This window comes from Taudactylus pleione, unplaced genomic scaffold (genome assembly GCF_031769625.1).
Source record: "Taudactylus pleione unplaced genomic scaffold, aTauple2 ptg000007l, whole genome shotgun sequence".
In the NCBI taxonomy this organism is placed as follows: Eukaryota; Metazoa; Chordata; class Amphibia; order Anura; family Myobatrachidae; genus Taudactylus; species Taudactylus pleione.
Window position 1 is genome coordinate 21,909,541 of NW_028284410.1, and position 27,836 is coordinate 21,937,376.

The following is a 27,836-nucleotide window of genomic DNA, read 5'->3' on the forward strand; positions in this document are numbered from 1 at the left end:
TCCCGTCTGCTGCGGTCCCTTCCAGTTTCGGGTACGTCGTCCTTTCAGCCTTACAGGGCCCAGGGTGGGTAGGCCTAAGGCGCAGTCTTTTACCCGACAGGCTGGCCCCAAGAAATCGGCCAAGCCCAGGAAACGGGCCTGGAGTACCAGACGTCCGGCCCCTAAGTCCGATGACAAACCTGCGGCCTGACGGTCCGGGCCTCCCTTTGGGGGATCCCAAAGTGGGAGGCCACCTGCTGCAGTTCGCCCAGTGTTGGCCGGTAACCACGACAAACAATTGGGTTCACGAGGTGGTTTCTCACGGGTATGCCCTCTCCTTTCGGCACAGGCCCCCATCCCGATTCTTCACCACTGGTCTTCCCTTAGACCGGAACAAAGCCATGGAACTGCGGAAAGTTTTGCACACTATGCTCCAGGCTGGAGTTATAGTGCCTGTTCCATTCTCCCAGAGGGGCCAGGGTTTCTATTCCAATCTATTTTTGGTGCAGAAACCCAATGGGTCGTACCGTCCGATTCTCAACCTCAAAGCCCTCAACAAGTCCTTGCGGGTGCCGAGGATTCGGATGGAGACCCTACGGTCCATCATTCTGGTGCTGGAACCTGGGGATTACATGGTGTCGTTGGACATACAGGACGCTTACCTGCATGTCCCTATTCTTTTACGCCATCAACAGTTCCTCAGGTTTGCAATCCGCAATGATCACTTCCAGTACCGGGCGTTACCTTTTGGCCTGGCGACAGCACCACGAGTGTTCACCAAGGTTATGGTGGTCATGGCGGCTTTCATGCGGCAGCAGGGAGTCCGCACGTTGCTGTACCTGGACGATCTTCTGTTGGTAGCAGGATCTCCAGAGCTCCTTTTACGCCACTTGGATCTGACGATTGCGTTACTGCAACGGCACGGCTGGTTAATAAACTGGCAAAAGTCCACCCTGATCCCGTCTCAGAGGATTCTGCACCTCGGAGCCTTATTGGACTCCAGACAGCAGAGGATCTTTGTGACGGGGGAAAAGATCTCTGCCTTACAGTTGAGGTTGCGCAGTTGTCTACAGCGTCGCCGTGTGTCCCTGCACTCGGCGATGAGGTTACTGGGGTCCATGGTGTCAGTATTCGACATGGTGGAATATGCCCAGTTTCACTCCAGACCTCTGCAGCAATTGATCCTGTCCAAATAGAATGGACTACCTCAGAGTCTAAAATCCCAGACGATGGTGCTCACTCCGGAGGTTCGCCTGTCCCTAGCCTGGTGGTTGCAGACGACCCATCTCAACAAGGGTCGTCCATTTTGGGTGGCGAACTGGGTCCTGTTGACAACGGACGCCAGCCTTCGGGGCTGGGGAGCGGTCACGGGTCCACACTTGTTCCAGGGCAGATGGACTCAAGCAGAGAAGGAGCTTCCAATAAACATCTTGGAACTCCGCGCGGTTTTCAATGCTCTCCAACAGGCACATCTGGTTCTCCAAGGTCACCCCATGCAGGTCCAGTCAGACAACGCCACCACCGTGGCCTACATAAATCGGCAAGGAGGAACCCGAAGTCGGGCGGCACTCGTAGAGGTGTCCCACATCCTGGTCTGGGCAGAGCGCAATCTCCCGGCCATATCGGTCGTATTCATCCCGGGAGTCCTCACCTGGGTGGCGGACTTTCTCAGTCGCCAGGACGTTCATCCGGGGGAGTGGTCTCTACACCCGGACGTCTTTCAACTTCTGGTGGACAGGTGGGGTCTTCCAGAGATCGACCTCATGGCGTCATGGCACAACAACAAGTTGCCGGTGTACGGGTCTCGAACAAGAGACGAAAAGGCGTCTCTGGTGGATGCTCTGTCCGTCCAGTGGACGTTCCGGTTTGCTTATCTCTTTCCTTCGTTTTCCCTTCTTCCACGGGTTATCCGGAAATTCAAACGGGAAGGAGGGACGCTCCTGTTGATTGCTCCCGGGTGGCCCAGGCGGCACTGGTTCTCAGCCCTTCAGGGTCTGTCCGTGAACAGTCCTCTGCGGTTGCCGCTGCGACCAGACCTACTGTCACAGGGTCCTTGTCTTCACCCGGACCTGACTCTGCTGGCTTTGACGGTGTGGCTGATGAGACGGCCATGTTAAGGTCCAGGGGCTTTTCCAGCTCTGTAGTACGAACTATGCTGAGGGCTCAGAAACCATCTTCTGCAAGGATATACCATCGTGTGTGGCATACGTTCTTCCAGTGGTGTCGACCGAGAGGTTATGCCCCTCGGGAGTTCCGTCTGTCTAGAGTGTTAGCTTTCCTACAGGCGGGACTAGACCTTGGGCTACGCCTTGCCTCTCCGAAGGTGCAGGTGTCTGCCCTGTCCGTCTGGTTCCACCGTAGGATTGCTACAATCCCTGATGTGCGCACTTTTATGCAAGGTGTTCTTCGAATTCAGCCGCTCTTTGTTCCACCGGTGGCGCCTTGGGATTTAGCTGTGGTCCTGAGGGCTCTCCAGGGACCGCCGTTTGAACCACTGGGCTGACAGCTAAAACAATTTTCCTTCTGGCCATCGCTTTGGCCAGACGTGTTTCTTCGGCTCTCTCCTGTAGACCCCTTTTCCTGATTTTTTTTCATGGGAACAGGGCAGTACTGCCTACTCGTCCTGATTTTCTTCCCAAAGTTGTTTCACGTTTCCATATCAACGAGGAAATCGTTGTGCCGGCTTTTAACTCACCTGATCTTTCAGTAGGTGAGGCCACTTTGGACGTTGTGCGGGCCTTAAAGATTTATGTTGACCGCACTTCTTCGTTTAGGAAGTCGGATGCCTTGTTTGTCCTCTATGGCTTCCGTAAAAAGGGTTGGCCTGCTTCAAAGCAAACTTTGGCAGGTTGGATTCGTATGGCAATTTCAGAAACTTATCTTCATGAAGGCCTTCCGGTTCCATCCTCTGTGAGGGCTCATTCCACTAGGTCTGTGGGTCCTTCGTGGGCAGCTCGACGTGGTGCCTCTGCATTACAGATCTGCAAGGCTGCCATGTGGTCCTCTGTCCATACCTTTGTGAGGTATTATGCGTTTGACACCTTTGCCTCTCAGGATGCTTCCTTCGGGCGGCGGATTCTCCTTTCAGCACAGGAGCGTCCCCACCCATGAAGGATACTGCTTTGGGACATCCCCAAGGTATCCTGTGGATACCCTATGGACCCTGATGTAGAAAATATGAGATATGGTAAGAACTTACCTTTTGTTATCTCTCTTTCTACGAAGTCCATAGGGTTCCACAGGACTCCCGCCCTGTCGCACCTGTCCTGCAGATGGGCTTTACTCTGGTCACCGGTTTTTCCGTCTCCGTCTGGTGAGAATGTGATTCTTGTGTGTGTCCAGATCTTTCTTCTCTCTCTTCCTTCTCCTCCTCCGGCCTATGGCTTGGTACATAACTGAGATGCCTTGGCTCGGGGGCGGGGTATAGGAGGGGGACCCTAGTGCAATCTGGGAGGCTGAAAACTTAACTCTATGGTGCCCGATGCCTGACGTCATCACCTATACCCCAAGGTATCCTGTGGAACCCTATGGACCTCGTAGAAATAGAGATAACAAAGGTAAGTTCTTACCATATCTCATATTTTCATTCTGTGTTTCGGCTTGGGTCCCATTCCCAAGATATCCTATTCAAAAATATGGAAAAATCTGATCTCCAATATGCTTGGGTCCAGAAGTAATTTGTAAATGGGAGACTCAGCCTGTAAACCATTATTTATGCTTTTCCTATATTATTTTTTTTATACCTTGTGACATACACTACCGTTCAAAAGTTTGGGGTCACCCAGACAATTTCGTGTAAACTGACTTATTTATCAAATGAGTTGCAAAATTAATAGAACATATATTCAAGACATTGGCAAGGTTATAAAATAATTATTTTTATTTAAAATAATAATTTTGTCCTTCAAACTTTGCTTTTGTCAAAGAATGCTCCTTTTGCAGCAATTACAGCATTGCAGACCTTTGGCATTCTATCTGTTAATTTGTTGAGGTAATCTGAAGAAATTTCACCTCCCACAAGTTGGACTGGCTTGATGGGCACTTCTTGCGTACCATACAGTCAAGCTGCTCCTACAACAGCTCAATGGGGTTGAGATCTGGTGACTGCACTGGCCACTAAATTACAGACAGAATACCAGCTGCCTGCTTCTTCCCTAAATAGTTCTTGCATAATTTGGAGGTGTGCTTTGGGTCATTGTCCAGTTGGAGGAGGAAATTGGCTCCAATCAAGCGCTGTCCACAGGGTATGGCATGGCATTGCAAAATGGAGTGATAGCTTTCCTTATTCAAAATCCCTTTTACTTTGTACAAATCTCCCACTTTACCAGCACCAAAGCAGCCCCAGACGATCACATTACCTCCACCATGCTTGACAGTTGGCATCAGGCGCTCTTTTTTTTTTTTTTTTTCACTTGTTCTGCGTCTCACTAATGTTCTTCTGTGTGATCCAAACACCTCAAACTTCGATTCGTCTGTCCATAACACTTTTTTCAATCTCCCTCTGTCCAATGTCTGTGTTCTTTTGCCCATATTAAGCTTTTCCTTTTATTGGCCAGTCTCAGATATGGCTTTTCTTGGCCACTCTGCCTAGCATACCGGAGTCACCTCTTCACTGTAGACATTGACACTGGCGTTTTGCGGGTACCATTTAATGAAGCTGCCAGTTGAGGACTTGTGAGGCATCTATTTCACAAACTAGAGACTCTAATGTACTTGTCTTCTTGCACAGTTGTGTATCGGGGCCTCCAACTTCTCTTTCTACTCTGGTTAGAGCCTGTTTGTGCTGTTCTCTGAAGGGAGTAGTACACACCGTTGTAGGAAATATTCAGTTTCTTGACAAGTTCTCGCATGGAATAGCCTTAATTTCTAAGAACAAGAATAGACTGTCGAGTTTCACATGAAAGTTCTCTTTTTCTGGCCATTTGGAGAGATTAATCAAATCCACAAATGTGATGCTCCAGATACTCAACTAGCTCAAAGGAAGGCCAGTTTTATAGCTTCTCTAACGAGCAAACCCATTTTCAGCTGTGCTAACATAATTGCACAAGGGTTTTCTAATCATCCATTAGTCTTCTAACGCACTTGGCAAACACAATGTACCATTAGAACACTGGAGTGATTGTTGCTGGAAATGGGCCTCTATACACCTATGTAGATATTCCTTTAAAAACCAGACGATTGCAGCTAGTATAGTTATTTACCACATTAACAATGTTTAGAGTGTATTTCTGATTAATTTAATGTTATCTTCATTGAAAAAAACTGCTTCTCTTTCAAAAATAAGGACATTTTTCAGTGACCCCCAAACTGTTGAACGGCATTGTATGTTTTAGAAAGGTGAACTTACCTCCCCAGTTATCGTATATTCATGCGCTCTGTAAGAAAAATACCTCCCATGTTATTGTACATTTACAGATGTCGCCCTACATCTATCCTTAATATGCCACACGCACGACATGCCTGACGTGAGTGAGGCACCAGGTCCCCTGCATCGGGCATCTTATTTTGCAGAAAATGCGTCTTGGTCACAATGGGACGCACCAGAAGACTGTGCTGATTAATTTGATGTGTAACATTTATATCTGTGTGCCGAGATTTAATAAAAACAAAAAAACAAAAATGAAGAAACCACATGTACAAAAATATTCACAGCCTTTGCCATGAAGCTCAAAATTGAGCTCAGGTGCATCCTGTTTCCACTGATCATCCTTGAGATGTTCCTACAGCTTAATTGGAGTCCACCTGTGGTAAATTCAGTTGATTGGATATGATTTTGAAAGGCATACACCTGTCTATATAAGGTCCCACACTTGACAGTGCATGTCAGAGCACAAACCAAGCATGAAGTCCAAGGAATTGTCTGTAGACCTCCGAGACAGGATTGTCTCGAGGCACAAATCTGGGGAAAGGTACAGAATAATATCTGCTGCTTTGAAGATCCCAATGAGCACAGTGGCCTCCATCATCTGTAAATGGAAGAAGTTCGGAACCACCAGGACTCTTTCTAGAGTTGGCCGGCCGTCTAAACTGAGCAATCGAGGGAGAAGAGCCCTAGTCAGGGAGGTGACCGAAAACCCGATGGTCACTCCTCTCCCTTCCAGAAGGACAGCCATCTCTGCAGCAATCCACCAATAAGGCCTGTATGGTAGAGTGGCCAGACGGAAGCCTTAGTAAAAAAGCACATGGCAGCCCACCTGGAGTTTGCCAAAATGCACCTGAAGGACTCTTACCCCATGAGAAACAAAATTCTCTGGTCTGATGAGACAAAGATTGAACTCTTTGGCGTGAATGCCAGGAAAACCAGGCACCGCTCATCACCAGGCCAATACCATCCCTACAGTGAAGCATGGTGGTGGCAGCATCATGCTGTGGGGATGTTTTTCAGCGGCAGGAACTGGTAGACTAGTGAGGATAGAGGGAAAGATGAATGCAGCAATGTACAGAGACATCCTGGATGAAAACCTGCTCCAGAGCGCTCTTGACCTCATCCTGGGGCAACTGTTCATCTTTCAGCAGGACAACGACCCTAAGCACACAGCCAAGATATCAAAGGAGTGTCTTCAAGACAACTCTGTGAATGTCCTTGAGTGTCCCAGCCAGAGCCCAGACTTGAATCCAATTGAACATCTCTGGAGAGATCTGAAAATGGCTGTGCAACGATGCTTTCCATCCAACCTGATGGCGCTTGAGAGGTGCTGCAAAGAGGAAACCGCCCAAAGATAGGTGTGCCAAGCTTGTGGCGGCATATTCAAAAAGACTTGAGGCTGTAATTGCTGCCAAAGTTGCATCAACAAAGTATTGAGCAAAGGCTGTGAATACTTATGTACATGTGATTTCTTAGTTTGCAAAAAAAAACTCAAACTTTTTACACGTTGTCACTATTTGGTATTGTGTGTAGAATTTTGAGGCCAAAAATTATTAAATTTATTCCATTTTGGAATAAGGTTGTAAAATAACAAAATGTGGAAAAAGTGAAGCGCTGTGAATACTTTATGGATGCATTGTAAGTCGTCCAGTCGGCTCGGACGACATGTCGGCAACATCGTTTAGTGTGTTTCAATGTCACTGACTATGCGCGCTCCCGACTGCAGCATGCCCCCCGCTGTCGCTCCCGACATCAGCCAATGTGTATGCATTGCCAATGCCAGAACCCTCACCGGATCCCTTGGCACGATAGGTTGGCTGGGTACACGTCGTTAAATGTGTACCCAGCTTTAGAACTTTCTTCAGAGTGCCCCAATTAGGGATCATTTTAATTTTAACAGGTTTTTTTTTTGTCCTTTCTGCAAAAATTGGTAGTAATTTGATAACAATTTTGTTCTGAATAGTTAGCAGCTATAATTGAAGGAGAGTGGCAGAAGGTGGTTTGTTACAGTATGTTTAAAAGAAACTGATATAATTACAGTTAAAAATACATTTGACATGAATTGGACATAGCAGTTTTAGCCCAAAAATATATCAGCAAAAAGACTATAATCATTAAAAGTAATATTGTTACTATGATCCCTAGGTCATAACACATTCATCCATTAAAAAGTATTTTTTCAGAAAATTGTTATGTAACACCTTTAGCCATTCGTCTCCAATTATTTATAACTCGAAATGCCTTCACATGTCCTAGATTGTCAGAAGCATTATTGCTGTGTTCCCACAGACCTTCTGTAACATGAACCTGTAGAAAGTATTGCAGCATAAAATACAGGCTCACAGTAGGCAACAGGTTTCATTGGTCACATGAAATATTCAGCCCAAACCATCGTCTAATTATAATCCTAAAGCCTCTCTGAAGGACATACAGTACCAGATAGACAGGGACAACATTTCATCATCTCTTATCAGAATTCTATGTTTTGACTTTTTTAATTATGTCACAATATTTCTAACTCTGTACTATTAATAATAGATTAACTGTACATTTTGAAGACCATAGGGGTCTGTGCCAGGGGCTGGCTGGCAACTTTCTGCCTGGGGGGCAAACAAGAGTAAGTGGCCCAGGTTTTCTAACAGCAAATGCAATTTTAAAAATGGGCGTAACAATGTTGGGGGTATGGTTTGCCTAATGTGGGTATGGGTACACATGGGAAGGTACTGTGTGCCTCTATTACTGTGTAAGCAGGTATAAGAGGAGAATAAAGGAGGAGTGTCGGGTAGTAGCACTATGGTCCCTAATAAAGGGGCCAGACAAACAAGATCCACTCCTCTTATGATGCCAATGGAGGGCATTAGGAATGGAGGGGCAATGCTGCCTAGGTTATGAGAGACCCCCCCCCCCCCCCTCCCCCTTCAGTTTGTTGGATGCACTGGCTCAGAGTTTTGCAGCAACTGTTCTGTGAAAATGCAGGGCCACAGCAGGGGGAACTGAGATTGAGGGTGCCCACACATATATGCATTATTGTGTCCCCCTCTTCTCCTAGTATATATATGCATTATTATGTGGTCCCCACCCCCCAGTAAATGTTGTTGTCTGCTCCCTCCCCCAATGGTTAACTTACCTGCTCCGCTCGATTTGTCTTTCTCCTCTTGGCTGCTCAGCTCCTCCTCCAGTCCAATCTCACCCTCTGCAGCCGCCGGATCCGTCTCCTGTCTCCAGGCTCTGACTGACAGTGACAGGTAGCAGTAGCCAGCAACTAGATCCTGGCAGGCATATAGACATCGCAATGTCATGACATCACATTCGCGGCTTTGCTGACTTAGGTGCCGCGTCCGCGAATAGTGATGAGTGTCGGTGCATTGCCTAAGCGGGGATACAAAGTTGCTGTCTTTCGGCAGCCAGGAACTGCTGCTACCGGGCTGTAGGACTATTGTGTGTGGCGGGGTCTTGAGCCCTAGGTGACACTCGTCTCATGGTCACACCGCCTTTATGGCCCTGGAAGTTTGTGCACAAGCAGCAGACACTCTTCCCCCCCCCACCCTGGTCTCTGGTTATGATGACAGGATCTTTTTGAACCTGTCATCACCGTCCCCACTGTGCTTCATGTGTTGTGGGCCAGCCCCCAGAGCAACAGCACTTCAAGCTGCACAGACGGGGGAGGTTCCGAAATGCCGTTCCTGATGACATCATTTTTCAGAAGACCTTCAGGAATGCCGCTCTGGAGCGTTTCGCCTGAAAAATAGCTATATATAATATATTATATTAATTTATTATGGGTTGTAGTTAAAAAACCTATGATCGGGATGCCGACTAATTAAATCACGGTGCTAGAATTCCGTACTGCGGACAGAAGACCGGCGCCGGAATCCAGACATGAGTGGAAATGCTGACATTGGGATCCCAACAGCCGGCATCCCGATCGTAAGTACAGCTACAGTACTTAGCTGTAAGCTGCAGGGGGAGGAGAGGGTTAGGTTTAGGCCTCCCCCGGCAAGGGAGGTTAGGGTTAGGCACTTGGGGTTAGAATGTGGGGTGGGGAGGATTAGGGTGCGGAGTAGGGAAGGTTAGGGTGCAGGGTAGTGAGGGTTAGGGTAAAGAAAAGGATGGATATGGTTACGTGGTGAAAGGGGCAGGGATAGCATACTTATCCCCTGTTGGGAACCTCAGCATCGGGATGCCGCTGTCGGTATTTTGACAGCCGGGATTCCATACCCAACCCTATATACAGTAATATATAGGCAAAAAAGTATTTGGACAGCCACCGATTGTGCAAGTTTTTGCACTTTAAAAGATGAGAGGTCTGTAATTTCCATCATAGGTACACTTTAACTGTGAGAGACACAATCAGAACAAAAAATTCCGGAAATCACATTGTATGATTTTTAAACAATTTATTTGTGAGATTAACTGTTGGTGCAGTTATTAAAAAAGGGAAGAAATACAAGATCACTGACAATCTCCCTCGACAAGGGGCTCCATGCAAGATCTCACCTCCTGGTTTAATAATGATCTTGACGGTGAGGGATCATCCCAGAACTTTACGGAGGGACCTGGTCAATGACCTCAAGAGAGCTGGGACCACAGTCACAAAGGTTACCATTAGTAACACACTACGTCGTCATAGATTCAAATCCTGCAGTGCCCGAAAGGTCCCCCTGCTTAAGCCAGCACATGTCCAGGTCCATCTACAGTTTGCCCGTGACCATCTGGATGATCCAGAGGAGGATTGGGAAAATGTCATGTGGTCAGATGAGACCAAAATAGAACTTTTTGGTATAAACTCCACATGCCGTGTTTGGAGGGAGAAGAATGATGTGTGGCATCCCAAAAACACCATACCCACTGTGAAGCATGGGAGTGGAAACATCATGCTTTGGGGATGCTTTTCTGCAAAGGGGACAGGACGACTGATCCGTATTACGGAGAGGATGAATGGGGCCATGTATCGGGACATTTTGGGGAAAAACCTCCTTCCCTCTGTAAGAGCATTGAAGATGCAACGTGGCTGGGTCTTCCAGCATGACTACCCCAAACACACCATCCGGGCAACTAAGAAGTGGCTCCGTAAGAAGCATTTCAAGGTCCTGGATTAGCCTAGCCAGTTTCCAGGCCTCAACCCAATAGAAAATCTGTGGAGGGAGTTGAAAGTCCATGTTGCACGGCGAATGCCCCAAAACATGACACATCTAGAGAAGATCTGCATTGAAGAGTGGGCCAAAATACCTGCTGCAGTGTGTACAAACCTGGTCAAGAAAAACCGGAAACGTTTGACCTGTAATTGTCAACCGAGGTTACTTTACAAAGTATTGAGTTCAACTTTTTGATTGTCCAAATATTTTTTTTTCAGAAAGAATATACAAATAAATTGTTTAAAAATTATACAATGTGATTTCCGGAATTTTTTGTTCTGATTGTGTCTCTCACAGTTAAAGTGTACCTATGATGGAAATTACATACCTCTCATCTTTTAAAGTGCAAAAACTTGCACAATCGGTGGCTGTCCAAATACTTTTTTGCCCCACTGTGTGTGTGTGTGTGTGTATATGTATGTGTGTGTATGTGTGTGTGTGTATATATATATATATATATATATATATATATATATATATATATATATATATATATATATATATATATATATATATATATATATATATATATATATACATACTGACACACTTAGTCAGCACACACATTTTAAATAATAAAACAACTTCCCCCTGCAAAGTTTATGCAACTGTGAGTATATATGAAAGCCCCAATCTACCCTCCACTTACCTGGTATGGGTGGAGAAGACAGGAAGCAGGATCTCCTCCATTCTGTGGTAATCCTCATCTCTGCCCCCTCTGACTCTCTCTCCTCCATGGGTGCGGTGCCATAACATTTATTTTTTTAGCTCCTCCTCCAACTCCCCCGATAAGCCACACCCCCTTTTCCCTTCTCCAGCCTCTTGGGTTTCTGGGTAGGGAAACCTGGCTCCCCATTGGCCATCTTTTTGTAGCCTGATATGGGGGCAGCCATTTTCTTATAGCCTCTGCTATAGCTACTCTGATCTCTCTCTTGCTGAGCAGTGGCTGGGGAGCAGAAGACTCCTGTGGCGGCCCTAGAATACTAAAATTGTACCGGCCTGGGGGGCAGATGGCACCCTGCCCCCCGGCCCAGCCCGACCCTGGTCTGTGATGATGTCAGTAGGGCCGCCCTCAAATGGCAGGCGTTCCTTCGGGAACGCCACCGTTTGGCCAGCCAACCCCGCCTACAAAACAGGGCGAGCTGTAGATCAACATCGACAACCACCCTGTTTGTAACGAGCCCCGGAGCGAGTGAATTTCTCCCTCGCTATGGGGCTTCCGCACGCGCGGCATGTGCGTAGTGCCCCACAATTGACCCGCTTGCGAGCAGGTCTGAATGAGGTCTTGACTCTCAAACTGCAGTAAATGTATCCCTCTTCTGGAATTCACACCCATACAATAGTCATGGAGGTCCTCTTGCAAATCTGTTAGCCATAATTTTGCTTAACCATGTATTTCCAGAATGTCATACCTTGCCCTAAGTATGCTCGGATGTTGGTCCCATGCCTCATATATTCGTAGAAGCCCTTGCTTTATAACATTTTTGCTTTTGAAAGCTTTATTGCTGAATGCATTTTCACAGCGGTAATTACAGTTATCGCACCTCACTGGCCATATCAATCAAATATTGCTGATGGACTTTTAGGAATCAACCTTTTGAAAAGGGTTATCCACCTGCATACTGCAGGCTTTTCTGTATCGTTCACCAAATCCTTGTTCGGGGGTGGGGGCTTGAGAGTGGACCCGTGCCTGAGTATGTGTGTGTGTGTGTGTGTGTATATATATATATATATATATATATATATATATATATATATATATATATATATATATATATATATATATATATATATATATATATTAGGGATGTGCAGGCTCGATATATATATATATATATATATATATAATATATTTATGAGATCTATAACGCGGCGTCCGTACACACTGCAGGATCTGGTGTACGAACGCACGTTCCATGCTGCATGTAACAGCAACTTGTCATTCATCACATCTGCCCAGCAGATGGACGATGTGATCTACCGCTGTGCACGTGCGATTGTGTGTATAGCATACACACTATAAGATCTGCATTGTATATATAGTTCTGATCATTGTCGGAACGATATATCGTGGATATATCTAAAGGCCCCTATACATGGGGCAATAAAGCAGGCGATCTAACTGATTGGTGCCATTTGCCTGCTATATTGCACCCTGTATGGCCCTGATGTCGGGCCGAGCGCTCTCCCTTGGGGTCGTACATCGCACCCCCTGATCTTTCTGCAGGACCATAAGATCAGGGGATGCGATTTGCAATCCCATGGATTGCTATGCGAGTGAGAGAGGGGGGAGCCGGCATATCGGGCGGTCAGCCACCCAATCAGACCACCCGATATGTCGGACGACGGATCCCCTGTCGCCTCACACGGTGCCATCGCACCGTTTATGGGGGGCCTTTAGTGTGTACCCAGCTTTAGACACTCCCTTTAACCACAGAAAATACTGAATTCTTTTTGACACAGACTCAGCAAGGTGCTGCAAACCTTTGTTATTGATTCTGCTCCATGGTGACATGATAGCATCACACAGTTGCTGCTGATTTGTCAGATGGACATTCATGCTGTGACTCTTCTGTTCCACCACAACCTGAAGGTCTCTGTTGGATTGGGTCTTGTGACTGGAATACACTGAACTCTTTGCCATGTTCATACAATCAGTGTGAGCTGATGTGCGCTTTGTGAACATGGCGCATTATCATGCTGGAAGTAGCCATTAGATGATTGTCCGACTATATATATTTTATTAACACATATTACGCAGAGCTATACCGAGAGTATTTAATAATTCAGTGTTACCTTTTGCTTCTTTACAGCACCAAGGTTATGGGTTCGATCCCAACCAGAACCCTATTGGTGTGAGGTTTGTATGTTCTCTCTGTGCTTGCGTGGATTTCCTCCTATTATCCAAAAACCGTATTGGTAGGTTAATTGGCTTCTGATAAAAATGAAACCTAGTATATACAGTACATGTGATAGGAAATATAGGTTGTAAGTGCTGCTTGGCCAGGTCTGAAGTGAATGATTATTCACTGTAAAGCACTGCAGAATATGTGTGTGCTATATAAATGACTGTTTCTAAATAAATAGTCTAACCATAATCTAACGGCTACTTCTAGCAGAATAAGGGATGTATATGGGTAGCAACAATACTCAGGTAGGCTATGGTGTTTAAATTATGCTCATTTGGAATTAACGGGCCTAATGTGTGCCAAGAAAACATTTCCACCATCATTTCATCACCATCCTAAACCTTTGACTCAAGGCAGGATGTATCTATGTCTATGGAATTATGGTTATGCCGACCCTACCCTCATGTTGCAGCAGAAATAGAGATCTTTATCCTGTTATCAATATGGCTCCACAAGGGTTCTGCAGCGCCTAACAATACATAAAGAAGAAAACGGTGACTTACAGTACAAGACAATGCATGACAAGTAATATGGTTTATAAACATTGGTGCATTAGTGGTCACAACACTCAAATAAGCAACAGTGTGACAGAAGCCAGGTGTTTGGTGCCGTTGCAGCCATTATGGAGTATATGATCGTATCAGTAAGGGAAGGAAAAATTACATGAGGGAAGAGGGATTGCTCGTGAGAGCTTACATTCTAAATTTATCATGGTGTCCTCACTGCTAGTGGACTTTGTATTTAATTCTCACCAAGGTACTGTGTGCATGGGGTTTGTATGCACTCATGTATATGTGGGTTACCTCTGAATGCTAATTATCCTCCCATGATTTAAAAACCTACTTGGTTTTAATCCTAGTCCAATATATATACTTTTTTTTGTAAACTGCGTTTCTGTAGAAGGGATTTGTAGATGTTTTATTGCCATCAGTCCCTGCTGCAGTGAATTTTGCATACATCCCAGAATTATAAAGTTTAATATAATTTCTGGCTATATAAAAGGATGACCATGTAAATTATATTATAAGAAAACAAAACTAACAATGCTACATCTAGCACATGTTCTAGTCTATTCAATCTACTGTAATGATTTCCAATCGTGATTTAAATAATAAAGGTCTTTTGTTATTGACTAAAGAGAAGTATAATCTGGAATTATGGCGATTACAAAGGGTTTTTTCGTCGTGAAGAAATGAAAACACATTTCCTGTGATACCTTTTTGTACGGTCATCTTTTGATATCAGTTTATATGTCTTGATCTCATTGGTCAGCATCATGCCTTAACTGCTTCTGCAGGGTCATAATCAGTGTGTTGTCTTGTTAAAAAAATCTTTGACTAGAAAAAGTATGGCACGTGACCTCTTAGGTATGTGGTACTCTTCACACTGCAGCTACTTGTCCCTGAGATGCTGGAAGGGACCAGACTGCTGGGAGAACAGACTGTTAAGCCCAAGTGCCATAGTGCCCAACCTCGCCTACAGTAGTGTTCACTCTAAGATACTTTTTAGGCAGGCTTCTGATCACCAAGGAGGGCACATTTACATTTTGAAGGGCAAAATTTACAGTTCTCATATCATATGTGTCTTGTTTTTAGCAACAATAAGGCATTTTTTTTCTTTTTTTGCTTACAGAATCAAAGAATTCTATTATACGTACAACACAATTTGTGCTCCAACTTTGTGAATGTTATATTTTTGCTGTATTTGGTACAGAGGTTGGCAGCTGCATTAAATTGACAAAGTAAGAGGTTTAAGCTAGATAACCATAATTGCCATCAAAGGGAAACTGCCAAATACCACATTTGGAAGGAGCAACAATACAGTAGCACAAAATGAGGGGCAGGTTTAGTACATGCAGAAACCCAGATGTTCAGCCATCACTTAAACATACAGAAAACCTATTCACACATGGCTTTAAGGTGCACCTGTTACGAACAGTCTCAAAATTGAGACCACAAAACGTCTGCTATATAATCTCCTTGTGCAGTTTAACACTTAGCCAGTTTCTGCCCATTTGTCAAGTACTGGGCAACAAGGGCAATATTCAAGTTACAAATCATTGCAGTCTGAACACTGACACCTGCAGGCTACAAACTGTACTGAAGGCAGAGACAAACTAATGGAAAAGCCCCACTAACCAAGAAGACTCTCCCTGTGATTCTACATTGGCAACAAATTTGCCTACCAGTAAGCACTATTCTGTAAGTAGATAGGCTACTAGATGAACTTTACCAAAAAGCCGTAAATAGATAGTGTATCTTATTTTCAGAGTTGTTCTACTGAATTTATAGACCAGATCATACAAAGATTCACCATAACTGACTAGGTACCGAAGTCCTGAGGCAGGAGATAACAGTATAATGAATTTCTCATCTACTGGACCCTTGTAGTTAACAAGTTCCTCATTTATTTAATGCAGATTCACCACTCAATGAAATGTTTATAAAGCAAATTAATCAAAAATAATTTTTCTTTATTAATATTCAGCATGGGTCACTGCAATAGTAGTTATGGACATTTGTTCCAGGCAGGTGGGGTCTTGCTGAAGGGACGGCTATAACAGCAGCCAACCAGAGGTGGCAAAGAGAAAAGTCTGATTTTCAGGAGATTGGAAACATTTGTGGGGATGTAGTCAGGATGCCAGCAGTCGAAATGCCGACCGCCAGATGCTGAAAACCCGGCATGGGACTACAGATAGGTGTCTAAATACCGACGCCTATCATTAGCCCCACGTCGAAATCCCGACGCCCGACATACCGAACGTAGGTTAGTTGGGCATCGCGTCATGTTAGCTGCTTAGGGTTAGGCACTCCCGGGAGGGTTAGGTTTAGGGTGCAGGGAGGGGGGAGGTTAAAGTTAGACACCACAGGGGGGATTTGGGATTAGGCACCACCCTCTGAGTCTTAGGGTTAGGGACCCCCAAGGGAGGGTTAGGGTAAAGGGGGGGGGAGAGGGAAGGGTTAAAGATACTTATGAGTCGGCCTCGGGATTTTCATCTGTCAGGCTTCTCTCATCGAGATTTGAACCGGCGGCTTGTAAGCCGTCGGTATTTCATACCCAACCCCGTTTGTTAGATGCCAAGCGTGAGAATGGCACAGCATTAGTTGTGGTAGTCGGTCCTGCACCTGTTCTGTGCAGGACGCAGACCTCTGGACCTTGATTCTGGAGCCTTAGAAACTGCAAAGAGTTTCTATAGAAAACTAAGGCCCTGATTCAGAGCCGCTCGTAAGCGGCCGCTCGTTAGTTCTGACCGATGTTCGCACATCTGCGCATGCGTACGGATTTTAATACGCATGCACGAACCAGTCAGTTCGGCCGAAAATCGTTTGTTCGCTATATAGCGAATGCCTGCTATTTTGAGTGACAGAGGAAGGCGTATGTGGGTGGGGAAGGTGCTTGAAAACGGGGGAGTGGAATTAGATCGCAGGCGTGCTTAAAGGTCAAAACGGGCATTTTAAGGGAGTGCATAATTAATACAGCAGCGTCATTGACCACGTCACTTGGTTTTTTTTTTACTCCGAACTGCTCGCAAAATAGCGGTTGAAAAAACCAGCCACAAGAATAGCGAGCAGTTCATACGCTGTTCGATGTACTCGATTAATCTAATAAATAGCGGACATGACGTAGGATGCGAGCGGCCAGGGGGCGTATTTTTCAAAATTACAACCGCAAGTTTTGCTCGCTCGTTCAGACTTAGAGGCATGAACAGACCGCAATTAGCGAACGGTTCATTTGAATAGCCACCCCTTTATTTTAGAACGAACGACCGCAAATAGCGAGCAGCTCTGAATGAGGGCCTAAGTGTCCTTTATTGTTAAGAGATTGAAGATCTCAGATGGGGCAGGGAGGCTGGGGGACCAGTCTTTTGCGCCATCACAATATATACAATAAGATAGTAGAGGAGGCAGCCCCCAAAATGCTTAATCTAATACCTGCTGTGTCTGGAAGCCTGACCTCACCACCTCCTTGTCAGGAGTTCACAGCAGCTGGAGAGCAGATGCAGTTCAGTGGGGAGGTCAGTGAGGCGCTACAGTTAATGGTAGGGCGCACTGTAGCATTCTTAAATTGGCCAGGGCATGGCGCCCTGCTAAAGAAGCCTAGCTGGAGCACCATGACTCTAGTTATGTAAATCTGTAATAGGTCAGAGTAGCAAGACCATCTTTAGAATTCAGTCAAATTTTTTCAATATTCACCTGTTTTCTTTTAAACATCTCCTAAGTGAAATTGCATTATTTCAATACTATCCAAATTGGGGGTTATTTCCTAAACTCCAGATTGTTCCTTGAGCAGAAGTACCAGTTGGGGAACTTGTCCATATTCCTCATGTTCCTCTTCTGGCCAGCATGATCACATTCTACACCCCCCCCCCCCTCCCCCACTCATCCCCTCCATCAGTACTTCAGCACATTGTTAATGCACCAAGGCTCAAACTGAGGATAGATCGCTGTTCTACTCCATTAAATACAGGAATCCTAGAATCCCCAATACATCAATCCTATAATAGCTTTTCCAATCAAGCCACCAATACAGATCTCCACTCTTATTAGACATATATTATAAGTTTCACAGGCGCTTAACTCTGGAAATTCATCAGCCTGAGATTCATGCTGTCAGGTGAATGACTGACAGATTGAAAAAGTCAAGGTAGATTCATTCCTTAAATACTTCTGATGGCAAATATAGTTTATTGACCTATGAGGAATTAGGTTTTAAAGTGCACTCACTGTGTTCATACCTTATTAAGTACTTGCTTGAGAGAGGCTATGATAATGATGAGGTAGTTCTTTATTTTATTTTTCCTGAATGATTCATATTCTTTCTCCAGGTTCAAGTGTCTAATGAGGAAGGAGAAAAATCCTTTCTGTTACCTCCCCAGCCTACAAAGCAATTCCTAATCTCTCCTCCAGCATCTCCACCTGTAGGATGGAAACAAAGTGAAGACCCAACACCAGTTCTCAACTATGATCTGCTGTGTGCCGTTTCCAAACTTGGCCCAGGTAAATTGATTGTAATAAAAAGGATAGAATCATAGGTATAGAACACACCTCGATGTACCAAAATAAACGATAATGTTTTTTGGACCTAGGAGCTGATTCAGACCCGCTCGCTATCATGCGATCGCTCGTAGCTGGCCGATATTTGCAATCTGCGCATGTGTATGCATCGCAATGCGCGTGCGCAAACCAGTGCGAGAGATCAGGATGCGTTCACTCGCTGCCCATAGACTGCCCAGCAGAGTGAGTGACAGGAGAAGCCATTTGTGGTGACAGGGGCTGGACACTAGAAACGGGGGAGTGGAGGTGCGAACGCAGGAGTGCTTCGATGCTGTTTCAGAGGCGTGCATAATTAAAACGCAGCGTCATAGTACACGTCACTTGGTTGAAAATCACACTGAAGTGATCGCAATGCTTGCGTCGGGGTATTGTCAACCTCAAGCGCTGCGATCGCATCCGATGGTGCTAGATATACCAATGTTTTCATGCACTTCCAGGAGGTGACGTGCATAATTGGGCATCTTATGAATGGCTGATGGGCGTCTGCATACACTATGATCGCACGTCAGGACATAGTGGGCGTGCTAATGCCTTGCCGTGCAATCGCCTGCCCTGCTGGGCGTGTGCTGGATTTGCATACGCAGGGGGCAAGCAATCGCATCTAGCTAGCAGGTCTGAATGAGCTCCTTAGTTCAATCTAGCCTTATCACACTATATTGTCAATCTTCCTTAGGAATGTAATCTTGTTAATGTAATTTATTAGAAAGGAATACAATAATAATTCTATAATATATCTATTGCTGATTGTTTTCCTCTGAAAATATTCTGCACCATTTGTACCAGAAAGATCTACTATTAGACAATGGTATGCTTCAGATTTGCTGGAAGAAAAAAAGTAGTGCCGCTGGATGACATCTTTTTATGATCGTTTACAGTCTAATGGTGACTGCAGACACAGTGATCTGGTTCTTTGACTTATTTCCCAAATGATCAGATTTTGGGGCACATGCATTAAGAGGAATCGATTTGCATTCTCTTTGTAAGGGATAACCTGCGGACATCAATCCATGGAAGTCAGCAGCCAAATGGTGTCCATTATCACTTAATACGCTTTCTACTCTTTTGGTACACACTATGCGATGTGTGTACCCAGCGATGGAATGATGCATTGTAACAATACATTACACACTGCGCAATCCGGTATACAATGGCGCAATATATTGTTACATACTTCATGTAGCAGCATGGCGTCGTTCATTGCATCGCCCTATCTGTTGTGCATAACAGGTGATGGGACGATGCAAAGAATGACGGATTGGGCGTGTACACTGCAAATGACCATTGAGAACGACTGATCGGGCGTGCACATTCCGCACCATATATCGATCCGTGACGGAAAGATTTATTGTATGATGGATTGTATAGTGTGTACCCATTATTAGTCTCTAAGTTCTAATTTAAAAGCAAATAAGTAAATGCATGCATTGTGGTGGTCAGGCTGTTACTGGCGGTTTCATTTATGGGGAATGTGTTGCCCCCTTAACCTTTGACATCATCTCCCCCCCCCCCCCCCCCGCCCAAAGTAATTGCATACAGCCTTTCGTAACAAATTCTGCACAGCTATGTCACACTACAAATACATTACATCAATAGAATAGAGCCACCTACATTGCTTTTCAGCCACTTCAACAATTTGCCATATAAATTGACCTCCTTTTCTTTCACTGATTTTCACTCCTGTGACTTCACTCCTCTGTCTATGCTCCCCAGAAGACTTATTCATTCATTCTCTGTGTTGCCCGAATACCTTTATCAGTGTGTACGTCTTCTGTGACTACTGCCTACTCTCACTGTGAATGAAGGCTCGCCTCTCACTGCCTGCTCTCCCTGGGTCAATGTGCAATCAGATAAATATCACAGTTAAATAATGACTTTAAATAAAAAGGTGCTAAAGAGTCAGAAACTCTATAAAAGATCTTAAAATCAATGAATCACCATTTTTTTGACAATCTTGTTAAACGGAAGTGCTGAGTTGCAAGGTGTATAGCACCTTAAACTCTGTGACCTTAGTGATATCTTCTCAACTTTTGTAATCAACATTGCAGGAAAAAAGACCCAGAATCTCATACGAGTGCACATAGTCTCGCAATAAATTTGTTAAAACATAACTTTTAATTTTCTATTAATATCCATAGACGTAGTTCCTTAAAACACAGCAAAATAGAGCCACAAAAAAATAAAGAAAATAAGAACATACAAAAATACACCGTATGATTCAAAATGCACAGTAGTGCTCAGTCACAATGTATTTTATTGATATTTTTAGTGTTTTATTGTTTGAGTTCAATTTTGTATATTTAGTTTATTGCAGTATATCCTTACTTCTGCACTTATATCTGTAAATTTAATAGTAGTGTAAAGCTGCATACACACGTAAAGATTATCTATCAAACCAACCAACTAGTTGATTGGTTGGAATGAAAATCTGGTAAGGGATGAAAGAAAATGACAATCAGCAATTTTCTCCTAAATCAACTAGTTGGTTGGTTTGACAAATAATCTTTACGTGTGAATGCAGCTTTACACTGCTCTGGTTTAACCCCTCATCATATTATACAGATATTTGTAATGTCTGTCTGGTCAGGAATACATGCTCCCCACAGTGTATATCAGTGAACGTCCAAGTATACAAATAATTTTGTAACTACACACAGTATCACCTAAATAGACCCTCCAATCCTACAATCTATTAAAAGGACCTATTTCTGGAGTTCTTAGTATCTACTCTAGATATTCTTCTTTCTCTCATTAGAGATCTCTATCATTAATATGTACTTATTTTGTAACCAGTTATCGAACTTCTGGTATATAGAGTGTTATCAGCAGTATGATATGTTTTCAACATTAAATCGCCATAGGTCCCAAACAATTTTTGAGGCAGGTTTCAAACATCTAATGGTTCATCAAATACACATTGTGTTATCCATGGTTTTATACATCTTGATCATCTTGTGTTTATCAACTTTTGTAAGTCTTTACTTCACTCACTTTTGTATCCCACTACCCTTCACACTTTTTTCTGTATACATACATATTCCTTGTACTTTTTTTTTATTTTTTTTTTTTAAGTACATCTTTCTTGTACAGGGTAGGAGCCAATGTTTGCCCCCAAAACAGCCTGAATTCATTGTTTCATGGATTCAACAAGGTGCTGGAAACATACCATAGAGATACTGGCAGCTGCACATTCATGCTGCGAATCTCCTATTCCACCAAATCCCTAACGTTCTATATTAGATTTAGATCTGATGCATATGGTCAGCCACAATACTCAGGAAGGCTGTGGCATTTTAAAAAGATGCTCAATTTGTATTAATGGAACTAATATATGCCAGGACCACATTTGCCACATCATTCTATTACCACCAGCCTGAGCATGTTCCACTCTTTGGGGAGAATTCATGTTTAGGCCAAATTCGGACACTGCCACCTGCATACCATTGCAGAAATGGTTATTTGGCATACCAAGTGTTATTTATCAAGTCTTCCATTGTCAACTTTTGATGCTCATTCATTATCTTCTGCACAGCTAACAGTACCTGTTTGGGGTGAGACTAGGGTTATGTCTGTTGCAGAGTGATGTGCAGGTACTTTCAGTATCTATTGCAGCATGATTGTTGTGACCTGTAATTACCATCTTCTGCAACTACCAGGAATTGCATAGTGTCACTATTCTGTGTGTGTAGGGTGACCCGTGGGCTAAAGTGTGTGTTTGTGTGTGTGGTAACCTGTGTGCCTGTTGTAGTGCAATGTGAACCACTTGTGACTAAGTTGTTGTCGGGAGCTGTGGAATGATCGTGTCTAATCCATGTTCTGTGGAATGATGTGCTACTGCTTACCTCCTTTCATAGGGATGGTCTGTCCCTGAGGGAGAACACCGCTATCTGGCACCAACAATCATTTCACAGTTCTTTGGATCACATTTCTTCCCCATGAACAACAATTGTACCTCTTGGCCACATAAATGGCTGATTAGAGATTGGCATTAATGTGCAGTTACCTAATACAGTGGCCACTGAATATGTACTATTTCCCTATTTATCTTATTTCTGTAATTCTTACAACTACATATGCAGCTCTCTTGCTCCTCACCAATACTGCTCAGTAATGGTATACAGATAATTCAGTGTAGTGCTGCTAAAGTCAAATCTACATATTCCTTTTAACTGAACTCCCCAGCTACTCTGCAGTATCTTCTGTGTCTATACAATCTGCCCCTTCTTTAGTCAAGTCATGCCTTTTATTAAGCACACTCCTCGTGAGTTCTGGGCCTGATTCAGAGCCGGACGCTATTTGCGCTCGCTCGTTCAGAAAAAAGGGGCCGGCTATTTAAATAGAGCGCTCGCTCTTTGCGGTCTGTTGACTCCTCTGTCTGAGCGAGCGAACAAAATATGCACTCGCTATTTTGTAAAGACGCCCCCTGGCCGCTCACATCCTACGTCATCTCCGCTATTTATTAGATTAATCGAGTACATCGAAAGGCGTCTGAACTGCTCGCAGTGCTTGTGGTTGGATTTTCCTACCGCAATCATGCGAACAGTTTAGGCTAAGAATCAACCAAGTGACGTCGATGACGCTGCTTTAATTATGCACTCCCTTAAAACGCCCGTTTTGGCACGCCTGCGTTCGGATCACCACTCCCCGTTTTCAAGCACCTTCCCCCTTTACCACCCACAAACGCCTCATCCTGTCACTCAAATTAGCAGGCACTCGCTATTTTGCGAGCACACAATTTCCGACCGCAATGAATGGTTCGCGCATGCGTATTACAACCCATATGCATGCGCAGTTGTGCGAACATCGCTCGGAGCGAACGAGCGGCCGCTTACGAGCGGCTCTGAATCAGGCCCTCTGTTCCTTCTCATCCCCGCCTATCCTTTAAAAAAAAAAAAAAAAAAAAAAAAAAAGTTTCCCATGCACCAAACTGGAAAGATATGGCAATATACAGTACTGTTCCAGACAGGCGAGTTGTGTCAATAAGAAAGTATGTTTATTGGAGGAAAATTGAGGGTGTGTATTTATTGCAGGGACAATTGATGAAGATTGACTCTTACTGCGTCAATAAGAAATGATCGTTATTTGAGGAATTATCAAGAGTGTATCTTTTGCAAGGACAAGATAAGAGCCAATGTCTGCGATGAGAAAAAAAGTTGAATGATAACTGCTGCTATCACTTTACTTCCGGTTTTGTATCTGAATTTCTCAGTGCACATGTGCAGTGATCAGATCCCTCACCATAACAAATCGCAAAAATATAGGCTACATTAGACTCCATCTATAGCATTAGCTATTGAGGGACAAACTCTGATTAGCTAAGTCTGGTACATCTCGCAGTTTCACAGTTCCTGCAGCTCTGATATTTTAATTTATGTATTTATTACCAGTTATTTATATAGAGCACACCTATATTACGCAGCGCTTTACAGAGAATATTTGTCCATTCACATCATTTCCTGCACCAGTGGAGCTTACAATCTATGGGCCTGATTCAGCAAGGATCACAACTGTGATTACGCACTTTTGCGTTCTTGCCTATGCATCGCAGTACGCGAACCAGCCACTGCGATCGGGACTGCGATTGCAGAGACTACGCAGACCCATCGCAGAGTGCTTGTCAGGAAGTACCATATGTGGGTGGTGACAGGGGGTTGGCCGGCGAAACGCAGGCGTGCCAGTGCGTTTTAATGCCGTTGAAGGAGCATGCATACATTTTCCACTGTGAGGCCATATGCAGCTTTGGCTTTCACTGCGTGCGATGAGGTTAGCAATTTCTGAGTAAGGCCAGACCTTGTGCAAGTGTGTGTGAGGCTCTGATGGTACTCAATGTTACCAATGTTTTCGCAGTCTTGCAAAATATTACGGATGTATGTAAGGTAAGGTGAGCATCCTTATGTTGTGCTGTGACGGCATAGTGATCGCAGTGGATTAGCATATCATCGCAGTGAGACTGCATGCGTAATCGCAGTTGCGATCTGTGCTGAATCCAGCCCTATGTTCCCTACCACATGTACATGCATATACTTACACACTAGGGTTATTTTTTTGTTGGGAGCCAATTAACCTGCCAGTATGTTTTTGGAGTCTGGGAGGAAACCGGAGAACCCCAAGGAAACCCACACAAGCACACGGAGAATATACAAACTCTACACAGTTGTACTTTTGTACTTTAATGTGACAATCCTCCAAAAACTGTTGTTTCCAGAGTATTAATCGCATAACTAATTTAATTTATCAGCACTCTATTTTTGCTTACAATGCTTTTTGTTTCACTGCCTAAGTCATGTATATGTTTAAATGAAGCATGGTTTTTATTCGTTTTGCATTATGCATTGCTAAGCTTCATAATTACTGAAGAAATCAAACTACAGATGTGTCCTTATACACTATTGGCGCGCCAAATTGCGTGCGACTCCCTTGTACCGAGCATCTTTTCTGAGACTGTTTGCTTGATATAGTGCATCTTAGTCGCAGTGGGATGTGACAAAACCGCTTCACAAGACTGCAATAATTATTTGATATGCAACACTTGTATATATGTGTGCAAATGAGTCTGAATCTGTACACGAAGTGCTATGATGCAGCGGCTTTTTTTAACACCCAGTTCTATTATACAGATTCAGACGATGTTGCACATAGATATATAAGTGTTGCATATCAAATAATGATTGCAGTCTTGTGAAGCGTTTTTGTTGTATCACGTTGCGACTAAGGCACACATTATTGTGAGAAAAAAAAGCTAAACCTGTCAGCGCAGCTCATGCCTGGTGTCTCACACTGCAGGGCATATTTGAGGCTAGATGTATGAGTTACACATCTGTAGTCTGTGTATATAGGATGTAAATAATGTTAGTACTCTGGCCCGTGCATTGCGATAATGGTGCTTTGAGTGTTGTTGAACTGTTAGTGTGCCCAGCAAAGCCATGTGGTGGTCACCCTTCTCATGGATCATTCCCATTAACCTCTTCCTGTAATGACCTCTTTTGTGCCTTCCTAGGGGAGAAGTATGAACTGCATGCAGGGACAGAGTCCACTCCTAGCGTGGTGGTTCACGTATGTGAGAGTGAAAATGAAGAAGAAGAAGAGGAGGATGAAGTAAAAAGACCAAAACAAAAGATAGTTCAGACTAAGTGCCCTGCGCATCCCTCTGCCATTGTAAATTAGTTTGATGCTTTTATCTTTAAAAAGAAAATATCCAGAAAACATATCTTTAAAGGGAAATGTAGGTCATACTATTCACTTTATGTATATAGCTAAAGACAATCTAGGTCATATTCTGAGAAGTGGTATAAATGCTGTATTTATTTTTATGTGATCTATTTTATTTGCTATTATGTATGTTCTACATTGTATCAGTGTTTTTAACCATTTTGCTAAAACCAAAATGGCTGATGTCCGTAAAATGTATTGTATTGTCTCCCATACCACTGTTTAAAAGGGCATCCTCTCGATGTAAGAATGTTAATGCCACTTAAACAAGAACTTTACAAAATAAAAGTTCTGGGTGGAGCACAAGATTATGTTAAATTTAAACTAAGTATTATTACTTACCTGGGGTGTGGTGTTCACCCATTCCAACACGTCTCCTGGTATCTGCAGTGGTATAGTGATGCTTTTGGCTACACTGCTTAAGGATGACGCATTTCAGGGAGGTAGTGGAGCTGTCGCTGCTCTTCCGTATGATCCTTTTATTTCCATGTATGAGAAGTTCACAGTGGAGTGAAAGGACAATAATGTTGCCTGCCTGAAAGAGACAAGTGGTAGTAGTGCAGCACAGTCTGAGGTTTTGGGGGGCTTCCAGATTGGGTAACACCACATTCCCTGGTAATTAAAAACTGTCGTTTATCTTAACATGCTAAATTTTAAAGTTTTTAAATTCTGGGGTCTGTGTACAAAGCCTTGCAAAGAGAGAAAGTGGACAGAGATAAAGTACCAACCAATCAGCCCCTAACTGCTAATTTACAGGCGTTGTTTGAAAAATGACAGTTGGAGCTGATTGGTACTTTCTCTCCATTTTATCTTTCTCCAATGCTGGGTACACACTGGCCGATATATCGTGAGCATGTTGGAGGGTGTATACCAGCGATATTTCTGTGAACGACGTCGTTCACAGACCTATTGCAACGGCTGTGTACCGCAGCCGATGGCTGATATAGCTGCAGCTGACCGCCCGTACACTTGCTGCAGAGGCCACCAGTGACTGACATCACAACTGGGTGGGCACATGTAAGTTGTGACGTACCTGACGTCACAACTTACATCGGGCCAACGATTGGTAAGTGTGCATGCACTTACCAATCATCAGATAGGGCGGTGGATCGGAAGCTCAAGGCTTAGTACATAGACACCTCTATCTGAATTGTTCAGCTGCTGATTGTACCCAATATGTTGGTGATCTAGGATATGTGGTATATTGTAAAATAGATACATAAAAGAAAATGGAAAGATATACAAATGGGTAAACCTTTCCCATAACTGTGAATGTATTTTATAGACTGATGTGGTTAAAAAAAAGACACTTTCAATGAATTTGTTTTCAGCATTATAACATTAACAAATGCCTATGGTGTAACTGTGTGTTGAGTTTTTACAAATGCTGTATTTTTGGTGAATGTTAAAAATGTCTTGTATTAAGTGGACTGCAAGTACAGATGTGGCGGTAGTTCAAGTCACTATTCGCTTCATTTCACTGTAGAGTGAGTAAATAAAGGGTTTGTGTGAGACGGATTAAGTTACAAACTGCATAACCGAAGTATATTTACGAATTCCATATAGATGGCCTGATTGCTGAACGCAGATTCCCGTTTATCCCGTTTTACACATGGGCATAATGGGTCCTGTGTGAACACACGCAACCCCTTCTATGCTTCTCCTTGATTGACAGGCAGAGGCATTTACAGGGCTGGGACGGGCAGCGTTCCTGGAAACGTTTCGCCCCATTTTTTGGGATTGGCGAGGCCAGGATCTGAGAAACGGACACAGTTTTCTGACCTCGCAAGCTGGGCAGCCTGCGTAAGCTGTGGCTTACTCAGCTTGCCGGTGCCATCCACCATTGCGACCGATGGTTAATCCAGCCTGCGACGTTGGGCAGTGCTGGGATAGCAAATTCAGCAGGGCGTGTCAGACACCTCCAGCAGCATTTGCATATTTGCAAGGATAGAATTGCAAAGCTGCTTGTGTGCGGCTTTGCAATTCCGTCCTATGCTGAATTAGCCCCTGAGAGAATAGGTGGTATATTTACTAAAGTGAGAGTTTTTAAAAGTAGAGATGTTGCCCATAGCAACCAATCTGGTTCTATTTAACTGTTAACTAGCACCGTCTAGAACAGAGGTTTTCAACCTGATTGTGAAGTGTGCCGCATAGCTAGAGCCACCGGTCCCATTAAAGAACTTCGGAC

General features: G+C 44.0%; 1 protein-coding gene across 1 annotated transcript in view; it reads left to right on the forward strand.

The window, feature by feature from the left end:
- Positions 1-27,169, forward strand: part of RCAN3 (regulator of calcineurin 3) — a 47,709-nt gene extending 20,540 nt beyond the window's left edge. Inside the window, exons 4-5 of the mRNA XM_088460575.1 lie at positions 18,214-18,385; positions 25,437-27,169. Of these exons, the coding sequence (XP_088316701.1) occupies positions 18,214-18,385; positions 25,437-25,603 (339 nt within the window). The 3' untranslated portion in view covers positions 25,604-27,169. The remainder of the gene's footprint in view (positions 1-18,213; positions 18,386-25,436) is intronic.
- Positions 27,170-27,836: the final 667 nt, after the last annotated feature.